The 11,405-nt window shown below is 30.5% G+C and overlaps 1 protein-coding gene across 1 annotated transcript; it reads left to right on the top strand.

Annotated features, from left to right (window-relative positions):
* The first annotated feature begins 1,239 nt into the window (after positions 1 to 1,239).
* LOC129887865 (uncharacterized) lies at positions 1,240 to 4,381 on the top strand. Its single transcript, XM_055963095.1, has 7 exons — positions 1,240 to 1,760; positions 2,088 to 2,174; positions 2,279 to 2,536; positions 2,625 to 2,789; positions 2,915 to 2,968; positions 3,072 to 3,218; positions 3,621 to 4,381. Exons 1-7 carry the CDS (start codon positions 1,569 to 1,571, stop codon positions 3,996 to 3,998), a joined length of 1,281 nt encoding a protein of 426 aa, XP_055819070.1. The 5' UTR covers positions 1,240 to 1,568; the 3' UTR covers positions 3,999 to 4,381.
* Positions 4,382 to 11,405: the final 7,024 nt, after the last annotated feature.

The raw sequence follows: 11,405 nt of genomic DNA, 5'->3' as shown, positions 1-11,405 counted from the left end.
GTGCTATACTTGTACTTTTCTGATAAAATATAGCAATTATTTAATCATATATAACATATGTATCTCAGACGAATCTAGAATTTACGGAACATGAGTATATTAGGTGAGAACCATCCATGTTCCTCTAAATAACTCAGTATTCAACCTTATTGAAATATTAGTGCCAACAAAAAATTATTAAATCAATTTAGAAAATATGTCTATTTAATTTTAAAATCTATCTCCACACCAAAATATAAAAAGCTTGGTATTCAACTATTGTCTCGAGATGATAAATAAAGGGACAAATTCGAAATGATAACGGTTAAAAACTTTGAATACAAAAGGGCAAAAAGATAATTTCACATTTTTCTACTGTGGACCCCACTTTGAAAAAAAGGAAAAAAGGACATCAATTGATGCTGCATTTTCTCCACCTACTGTCCTTTTTTACCCCTCGTGTTCACCAAAATAAGAGATAAAACAACACGATAATTTTAGCGGAATATACGATCATTTTATTCCTATCTTAAATAAATTATTTCTAAAGGATTTTTTTGTTCAAGTGTAATAAATTAAAATACTAATTTATAGAAAAAATAGTAAAAAATATAGCAATTAATAAAGAAAATAGTGCAGAAAGCATATAAGAAAGGGATAATAATAATAATGCGATAATCAAAATACAACAAATAACAAATGGTGATAGATATTAAAATCAAGAAAGTACAAGAATACAATTCATATTATGAAAGACACCATCAAGTCTAAAACCATTGAAAAACAAGACAACGCTCCACTAATTCGTGATCAAATCACATTCTTCTATCCAAGGTTCATGATTCATGAAACTACTTAATTAATTCTAATTTTTGTATACATGTATAAAATAATACATAAATTTACTCACAACTGATCTCAACATTATTAATATTTGCATAACTCTAACCAACTATCCAAAATTAATTATTTTGAGATTAGTTATTTCATGATTGCTATTTCTTATCTAAAGTGGGATAAAAAAATAACACAATAGTTTTGAGATAATTACTTCTGAAATAAGTTATTCTAATCAGAATAAATTCATCTTAAAATTAATTTTGAGAATAGTTATTCTTTATCACTCGTATTAAACGAGTCCTAAAAGATAAACAGTTATTTTTTTTTCCAAAAAGAATTACTTAATAATTGAAAATAAAATAATTAAATACATGGGTGTGAATATGGAAACAGAAAAAGACAGACCCATCTCTGCATTTTTATTGGATTTTTCGATAGAAGCGGAAAGGAGAGAGAGAGAGAAGAAACAATCAAAGCAAAAGCTTTTTAGCCTCTCACTGTCCTTCAACACTTTGGGTTGATAGTAAAGTGTATTTCTTTGAGAAGGAGGAGGGGGAAAAAGGGGGTGCGTAGGATAAGCAGAGGTGGGTGTAGTTTAAGAGCTTGCTTTTTCTAGCTATGGTGGAGTGGATTTGAGCTCTAAAAACACACTGAAATTGTAGATTGGGTAGTCATTTTAGCTTAAATCTTGACTTGGGTATTGCTTGTTTTCTTGATTGGAGGTGGTTAGCTAGCTTAGCTTAACTACAATGGCAGCTTCTGTGCAGTTTAGCTGTTTTCAGAGGAAGAGAGGAGCTTTTCTTGGAGTTTTGATGTTGGTTTACTTGTGGGGTTCTTTGATTTCATTATCTTGTGCTGCTAGGCTATCTGTATCAAGACAGAAGCTTGAGGTTGAGAAACATTTGAAAAGGGTCAACAAACCTCCCATTAAAAGCATTGAGGTACTTGACTTAAGCTTAAAAACCATCTCTTTTGTGATGACAACTGTAAAAAAGATTCAATCTTTTTTGAGTTTTCGAGTTTTTAAGTTCTTGCTGGACAAAAATGGTGTTCTGAGTGTTGTTACATTTGGTGGTTTTGGGAGAGGGGTTGCGATGGGGGTTGGGGTGTAAGTGCTATCTTGTTTTTGGCTTCAATTTGTGTGTTTTTCTTACTCCCTTGTTCTTGGAAGTCATTCAAAATTAGTTAAGAGTAATAATGCCATCTCTGAGATGAAGAGAAATGACTAAAATTAGATTTTTAATGTTGTGAATGTAATGATTATACAGAGTGCAGATGGGGATATCATTGACTGTATACACATCTCTCAGCAACCTGCTTTTGACCACCCATTTCTCAAAGATCACAAAATCCAGGTCCATATTTCTCTTTTCATTGCTTTTAATACAAATGACTTTTATCAGTCTTTGAAAATTCTTTGTAATATTTTAATGTGTGTTTTTTGTTAACAAATTCTCAGATGAGACCTAGCTACCATCCAGAAGGTCTTTATGATGAGGACAAAATGTCTACAAGGTCTAAAGAAAGTACTAATCCCATCACTCAGTTATGGCATATGAGTGGAAGATGCCCTGAGGACACTATTCCTGTTAGGAGAACAAAGAAAGATGATATTTTGAGGGCAAGTTCTGTAAAAAAATATGGTAAGAAGAAGCACAAAGCCATCCCTAAACCAAGGTCTACAGATCCTGACCTAACCAATGAAAGTGGTCATCAGGTGCAAAACCATTTCTTGATTTCATTGTCATTTCATTTGAGGTTGTTATTAAAGTTCATATTCTGATTGTTTTTGTGTGTATTGCCAGCATGCAATTGCTTATGTTGAAGGAGATAGGTATTATGGAGCTAAAGCAACTATTAATGTATGGGAACCTAAGGTACAACAGTCTAATGAGTTTAGCTTGTCTCAGCTTTGGATTCTTGGTGGTTCTTTTGGTCAAGATCTAAACAGCATTGAAGCTGGTTGGCAGGTACATTAATTATGTGAAAGATGTATTAGCTACATTTGAACTATTTTGAGTTGGAAAAGTTAGTTCACCTTCACATGTCAAAAACTATTTTTGAGTCTAACAGTAAGCATACACGTGAATGTCAGGTTAGCCCTGACCTCTATGGTGACAATAACACAAGACTATTCACTTACTGGACTGTAAGTTTCTTACTAGTTTTGAGTAAATTGATCAACTCTTTTCTCATTTTCATTTGAACATTATGATCTTTTCTTGAATCTTTTTTGGTTATAATATTTGCAGAGTGATGCATATCAAGCAACAGGTTGTTACAACCTTCTTTGCTCAGGTTTCATTCAAGTCAGCAGTGCTATAGCTATGGGAGCAAGCATCTCTCCTGTTTCAGCCTTTAGAAACTCCCAATATGATATCAGTATTCTTATCTGGAAGGTAAAAAATCCACTCTCAAGAGTTTCAGCCTAATATTCTCTACCTTCTGTGCCAAAATATGGGCACCAGCAGCCTATGTTACTTGGCTCTCCAAAAATGTTGTCACACACATGTCGGACCCTCCAAAAATGCACTACTTTTGGAAGGATCCAACACGTCAACATTTTTGAAGAGTCCTCCAGCAGCCAATATCTCATAAAAGTGAATTAAGTCTGAAAAATACACTCAATTTTAGCAACTTTCTTGGAAAAACCATGTCTTTATTATAAAGAACTCCCCCACTTCACTGTTTCAATTATATTGATCTGTGCATTCTTGTGTGCTTGAAACACAAAACACACACAAAAAAACTTCTCTTTGTTCTTGTTGGTGTAATCTTTTTATATTGGACATTTATTGTAGGATCCAAAAGAAGGACATTGGTGGATGCAATTTGGAAATGATTATGTATTGGGGTATTGGCCATCTTTCTTGTTCTCCTATTTAGCAGAGAGTGCATCCATGATAGAGTGGGGTGGTGAAGTGGTGAATTCACAACCAGATGGTAAACATACAGCTACACAAATGGGCAGTGGTAAATTCCCAGAAGAAGGATTTGGCAAGTCAAGTTATTTCAGAAACATTCAAGTTGTTGACAGCTCAAATAATCTTAAATCTCCAAAAGATCTTGGCACCTTCACTGAGCAATCCAACTGCTATGATGTCCAAACAGGAAGTAATGAGGATTGGGGCCATCACTTTTACTATGGAGGCCCTGGTAGAAACCCCAATTGTCAATGAAGCAATAAAAAAAGTCCAAAAAAGAGAAAAAAAAAAGATTAAGAAGATCTCATTATTGATAATAGCCCCCACCCTTGTAAAATTTTAATCTAGTCTAATGCTCTCTTTCTTGTATACCCTTTTGCTTTCTTGATTTTTTAGGTTTGAGGTAGCAGTAAAATTGTGAACTTTTTTTCTTTAGTGGGAAGTTTTAATCCTTTTGCTTTTTTTTTTTGGCACCTAGAAAGGTTCTCCCATGCAAGTGAATGGGGAAGTGTGGCCTAGTTTCTCAAAAAAGCTTGAAAGAAACATAAAGGCCTTTTGTCATCTTCTTTGTTTTTCATTTGTTTATAATACTCCATTCTTTGGAGTACTGTTACTCAATGGATAACTCATCAAATGTATCCTACTGGTTTTCATTTTACAACCAAGTCTTGATTTGTAGTTAGTTTGTTCAAAGAATGCGACTTTTTGTTGTTTTATAATGTAAGTGTGTGGATAGAAAAAAAGGGTATTTAGGATGGGGTTTTAGTGGACCACACTATATATTTTATCATCTGTGGATGGTCCATTAACTTTTTCTAAAGAGCCCCACTATTGTCACTCCTACTAATCACAGTGTGTCCAACATGTTTATCTGTCCTAAAACTGTTGCCAATATATTTTTTTTAGCATGGTGCTCGATATCTGCATTTGAGTTTGATTAATTTGAATTTGTGCTATTTCATTTGGGAGGAAGCGTTTTTTATCAAGATTTTTTTTATATTTAAGACTCGAATTCGAAATTTCTAATTAAAGAGTAGCTTCATCCATAGAATCATCCTTTGGTGGTTATATTTGTTTTTTTCATTTTCTATTTAAGCTGCTTGGGTGCCCATTGCATGAAAAGAGATTGTAAAGTTGATACCTTTTATGAGTTTATTTTGGAAATTGCTTCTCTTTTTGGTAAAACTTTTTGTAATAAGGCTTGTGATACATGTTATGAGTATAATACTCATAATGATTCACTTTTCAAGAATGTTACACAAACCATAACTACAGAAGTATAGTATTGTAATACTAATATCAGAACTTTGCATTACTCATAGTGGTGAAGGCCTCATTGAGAGATTCAAAATAGTTCGTTCCTTCATTTTTATTTGTTCATTTAAAAATTGGTACTCCTTTTAAGAAAGATAAAATAGCTAAAAGCCTCCCCAAGTTATCACGGGGTCTATCACCTCCCTGAACTGTTTAAAATTGAAATTATCACCTCTCTAAATGCTTGTGTGGCAAGGTGAGTGTATTTCAATCTCTTTGAGAGAGTGAAGACCAAGAAGAAATCTTAAAACTTTATTTTTTCCTTTTGTCCTTATTTTTCATCTTACTTTTAATTTTTTATAAAATATTTTTATAATACATTTGACTTTTCGTTAAACATAATTTTTCTTTTACTTTTCTCTTTCATTTCCTTCTCCTTAAGTTTTTTTTTTCCGTTTTGTCCTCTCTTTCTACTCAATTCAACACTCACCCACTACCATCTCCTCCACCTTGAACCATCACCACCACAATAGCATCATCAACTCATCATCTTGTAATAATTTCTTCATGATTTGCTTTACCGTTATCCACAACTGGCACTACAAATCACTATTAAAATCATCAAATAATTATTAAAATAATTACTCATGTTATTGAAAAAATTAAATCGTCATTAGTTTCACTGCTCCAAAAAAATTGCAATGAAAAGAGACAAAAAAAATCAGAAGAAGAAAGAATGGAAAACAAATAAAAAAAGAATAAATTTATTGGACACCTTCCATCATAAAATTCATTTAATTACTAGAGTCTTTTTTTCAAAAAAAAATCAAAGAAATTCAGTCAATTAAAACCATCATGACTGTAAAATATTTTTTTTGATCAAGAATTTCATAAAGTAAGCTAAAAATGAGTTATGGGGTATATGATATTAGTCTTCATCCATTTTGTTTTTCATTTTATCAATCTCATATTAGATCAAAATCAACACCATTAATCTACCTCTTCTCTGGAAAAGAAATTTCAAAGCAATTTTTTTCTCTTTTCTTTTAGTTATTCTATATAAATTTTGGATCAATAACATTCATCAACTTCAGATCTTATCTTCAATTTGTATTATTGTTTGGCGAAGACCCAAGAATTTAATCATCGGCAACTCGTAAATAAAGTATTGGAAATTTGGTGTGATGAAGACAAAGAAGGAACACAATAAAAAAAAATTAAGAGGAAAAGAGAAGAGTAATTAAATTCGTTAAGGTGCTTGAAGGATGGTATAAAGTGATGAAAAAATAAAAATGAAAAAGAGAATGAAAAACAAAAGAGAGAAAAAAAGAAGAAATAAAGTAAGATAGAATAAAGATCTCTTTTTAATTAATGAAAAATTGGATAAAGAGAGGAAAATAAATATAAAAAATTTAAAATGACAGCTGGCAGCGAGTGTACATCACTACATATTAAGAATGTGGTTGTCTAGTTTAAGGTGGTATATATTCTGTTTTTAAAAAAAATCAGGGGGGTAATAGGACCCCCGTAAAGTATAAGTGTGTAGTTGAGAATTCGGTAATAGATTGGAGGGCATTTGGCTATTTTCTCTTTAAGAAATAATAATTGATAGAATATTTTATATTGAATGATGTTTAGTATATGGACGATAATTAAGAAAAAAAAATCTCAATAATTTACTTAATATGGACTAGAGGGAGTATTATGATTTGAAAAAATGATTTGGAGAATAAGTAATTAATGTTAAGTATAAAACACGATAAAAAAATTAATTGTCTTTTCTTGATATGTTAAAAATGACAAATAAAAGTAAAAATCTATTTTTGGAGTAATGGACAAGTAAAAGTGAACGGAAGGAGTATAATAAGTAAGCATACGAACAAGTCAAGAAGATTTAATATTTATTTTGCATTCGTCTCAAAATAAGTGTCAAAAATAATTTATCTCAAAATAAGTGCCAATAAGAACATACTCCTATTTACTCCCTCCGTTTCCTTTTACTTATCAATTTTTGACTTGACACACCTATTAAAAAATTAATTATTGATATGGTGAGTTTACCATTTTATCCTTATTAATCACTAAAGCCATAATCCAAATTCTAAAATATTTTGATACCAAAGATATTAATCATCTCAATAAATTGAGGGTATAATAAGTAAAAAAAGATTATACTTTCTTGATTTGTCAAATTTGTCAAGTAAAAAAAAATCAAATTAGAATTTTTTTGACAAGTAAAAGGGAAAAGAGGGAGTAGTATCTTCCTTGTCCCAATAAAAGGAAGATCAAAGTTAGTAAATATTTATTATTTTCAATCATCAAGATTAGGTGGTTTGTAGCCAAAGTACATCGATTAGCAGGGTCTGAAAAAGATAAAATGTACGCAGACTTTATCACTACCTTGTGGAGATAGAAAGGCAAAAATTCACACTAATAATGCTTAAATCAATCTTTTTAATTAGAGTAAATGTGAGTTAATGTTTTGCACTAATAATCCATAATTGCTTCAAGAAGTGGTTAATTTTTCCTTTAATGATTAAGTAGTAATGCTAGTGGTGAAAGTAATTAATACTAATTACTACTACTTGAAATGATCAAAACTAGATATACACTTTGGCAATTAGCATAACATAAAGATAATTATTTAGCAGGAACAGTTGAATTACGCCACTAATCCATGGGCTTTTGGGCCTCCGGACCTAACTAGTACTATACCGGACCTAGGCCCAAACCTTAAGTGCTCATTTGGTTCCATTAATACCTACGTTATAATCTTGCATTACTAATTCATACATTATAATCCCTTGCGTAACTTGTCTCTAAACCAAACGATCTCCTTAAGAGAAAAAAGTTAAATGTCAAGGGAAAGTTCTAATCTACGTGAATTAACATAAAGCCCAAGATTAAAAGGCAATTATATTGGGCTTTGTGAAACCTTTGAGCTTACAGACTGGACCATGGAAGCCCATAATCTAACTCAAAGGAGCATGGAGGGGGTGAAATCTGACCTCCGTATTGCAATACTAGGAGTGAGGGCACATCGTTATACTCTATCTTACCGCATAAGCTTACAAAACATTCTAAAATTTATAGAACTAGAAGCAACCAAATAATATTTAGCAGGGTTGAATATGAAGTAGCCCTTCTTCACACGAATTATAATATTGGGCATGTCGGCTACATCATTCTTCAAGGTGGATGCACTCTTAGAAGGAAGATTTATAGTCTTGGTGAAGAAGGTAGTTATTTTGCATTGTTCAGCCATATCGCGTGCAAATCAACCCTAGTGTTACCTCCTCTGAAGGTATGAGTGAGAGAAATGACCGAGTGAAATCATGAATTGAATCTATTTAATGTCATCTTTGATATGTCAGAAGGGGTTAATCTTACCTTCAACCATCAGAATAATCAAGAAGGAGTTGGACTCAACAGTAATTCTGTGAAAACCATGATCTAGACCCCATATAAAATTTATTGATAAATATAAGATATTAGTCCGTTTCATATTCTTTTTTTATAAGAAGGTAGGGTTTAGGGCATTTGGTTATGGATAGGAAGTTTGTTAATTAAACCATAAATATGATAATATAAATATATCGAACTCTAGCTATCTAATATATAACTCATGTATATAATATTAATTACATGCAATATACTTATGTATAAGGCTTAGGTAAGAGCACAAATCGAACCGATAATAATATACATATAACACAAACAAAGTAAAAAAAATTGTGTTCATAAAAATATCTTGCGTAACTAATTTGATATGACGTTTTATGAGATAATTATGCTAGTTAGACATTAGACTATATATTAGGTAAATGTATAGGATATATTTTACTAAAGTCGATGTAAAGAATATTCAGTCAACTAATCTGAATAATTGATTATATAAAAATTATATATACTCAACATCCCATGCATGATCAAATCAACAATATTTATTGATATTGCTGGAAGAGTTGGATGTTCACTTAACATAGTTATTAATAACTAATATGAGACGGAGAGACCCTTGTGGTCTGGCCCTTCCTCGGATCCTGCGCATAGCGGGAACTTTAATGCATCGGAATGCCCTTTTGAACTATGAGGCGGAGAGAATATTTGAATTTAAATCTTCTCACATGGTCATTGAAATATTTAAATTTGGACAGCTCAGTATCATGACTCGCCATTGCACAAAAATCTAAATTCGTGACATCAGTTCAATATATCATAATTTTAAGATGAATGTTTATAATTTTTTTTACATGGTTAATTTTCAAGCTTGAATAAAGAAAGAGGATTACGATAGCTAATAGGTTGGCATCTAAAATAAAATTTGCTGAATTTCAATTTGTTTGAGATATGATATGACTGATGGGTAAATATTTGAAACATTTAATTAAAGTAATATATTCTATATTGTTATGACATTGTGTAGGGTGGAACAAGACCCCTATATTGTCATCTTCATAAAGTCAGAGTTCTTCAAGATTAACTTCTGGAAAACCTCTTTTCAAATGTGAATATTAATCCGTCCAGAGCTTTGTCATTGTAATAGTTAGGTTAGGAAACTCCAATGTCATAGTAACCAGATATGCGATATGAAATTATAATTTTAAATTAGTATGTATATATGTGATTTGAGATTTTGATTTAAAATTATTTAAATTATTTAAAAAGCATGATTTAGGATTCTGAATCATAAATTCAATTTTTTTTAAATATAAAATTTGATTTATAGATTAATCATTTGGTAAGATTATATATATTGTGTAAGAACTAGGAAAATTTTGATAGTTTTCTCAACCTATGAATTTTTATATTTAAGAAAATAAATATAACTTAAGGAATTCAAATCGAATGTCAAACAAAACTTCAACTTCATATCGTATGTCCAAACAAGTCTTAAGATTCAGTTCGCCTTTTTCCCCCTCTTGTTTTCATTTTTGTTTCATTTTCCATCCTTTGTCGGATATCACATCAAAGCTTTGATTAATTTAAATTCACATTAACAAAAAATAATTCATACTAAAATATTTTTACACTTAAAGCGCAAATATAAGACCTCTAGTCAAAGAAAACACATTGTTGATGATATACTTGTTTTCAATTATTTCTGCTGAGAAAAGCTCCAGTCCCTACTTGCCATGATAGAGACATATAACTAGAAAAAAAATTAAAGAAGCATAGTGGTAGTGGATATTTAAATAAAATAGCATTTAAAATAACTATTCCCAAACAATAGAACAATTACAAAAGTTTGGCTATTGTTATTAATTTTAATTATTTTCTTACTTCAAATATATATATATATATATATATATATATTGCATGGTCCCTCATTCATTTCTTATCATTTTCATGCCTCTCTTGTCATGCATGGGAGATAAGATACTTTTTGAACTATGAAATTTGCAGTTTTTGAATTGTACTTTAATTATCCACAAATGTTTCTTATAAACCAATCACATAATTACACCAATATATTTTCCCTTTCACATACAAAAATCTATAGAAAAATGAATGATGGAGGAATAAGAAAGGGACTTTTAATTAATTTGCATAAATAGGTGTATACATATAAATAATATATGGGGACCAATATAATATAATATCAATGAGGATATGGACTTTATGATCCTTATTCATAATAGTAGTTTTTGGTTCTTTGAGTTATTGACAGATTCTAGTTTTCATCATTTTTGTATTATATAATTTAGTATATTAAGATTTTTTTCATCTAATTCGCGTCAAGTAAGGCTTCATTCGGGGAAAAACGTTTATTATCTCAATGATTTTTTATATCCCAGCCTTAAGTGTGAAACTTCTAATTAAGAAAAAAATAGCTTCGTCCGTTATACCATATTTTTTAGTGACACCTTTTTAAGTTATCATGACAAAGAAACTCTGCAAGAATATTGTATCAATGCTAATTTATTTATAAGTATGTTATTTATCTTTTATTTTTAGTTAGTAATTCAAAATTTAAATGTACAATAAATTATTAAATGTGAAATTATGTTTAAATTTCAAAACTGAATATGAGTCTTGCTGATTAACTTCCCTGCCTTATTTATCAGATTTAAGCCATAGTCACATAAAACTCAAATCCAAATTCTATCACTAATTATTACTCAAAATCTCACATTTTTTTAATTTAATTTAAAATAGTCACAACTCACTAATTTACTCATATATGCATAGTTTAAAGAAATAATTTCAATTTAGACCAAGGGAAAGTGAATTAAATTTTAATGGATGTCATCCACAATCAAATATCTCATGTTTAATTTATGAAATAAAAAGACTTTGACTAACGAGTTTTTTCTATAATCACAAATTTATGATATTCTTAATCAAATGTCTCACGTCTAACTCATGAGAATAAAAAGACTACAATTAGCGAGTCTTCTCACTTTA

This window comes from Solanum dulcamara, chromosome 4 (assembly GCF_947179165.1).
Source record: "Solanum dulcamara chromosome 4, daSolDulc1.2, whole genome shotgun sequence".
Classification (NCBI taxonomy): domain Eukaryota; kingdom Viridiplantae; phylum Streptophyta; class Magnoliopsida; order Solanales; family Solanaceae; genus Solanum; species Solanum dulcamara.
Note: the sequence above shows the minus strand (reverse complement) of the source record. Positions and strands in the feature narration are given on the sequence as shown.

Bases quoted from the DNA above. Each gene is read 5' to 3' on its own strand.
- LOC129887865 (XM_055963095.1), top strand. From the start codon at position 1,569: ATGGCAGCTTCTGTGCAGTTTAGCTGTTTTCAGAGGAAGAGAGGAGCT. The intron at 2,175-2,278 runs GTCCATATTTCT...ACAAATTCTCAG, and splicing joins TCAAAGATCACAAAATCCAG to ATGAGACCTAGCTACCATCC. The intron at 2,969-3,071 runs GTAAGTTTCTTA...TAATATTTGCAG, and splicing joins GACTATTCACTTACTGGACT to AGTGATGCATATCAAGCAAC.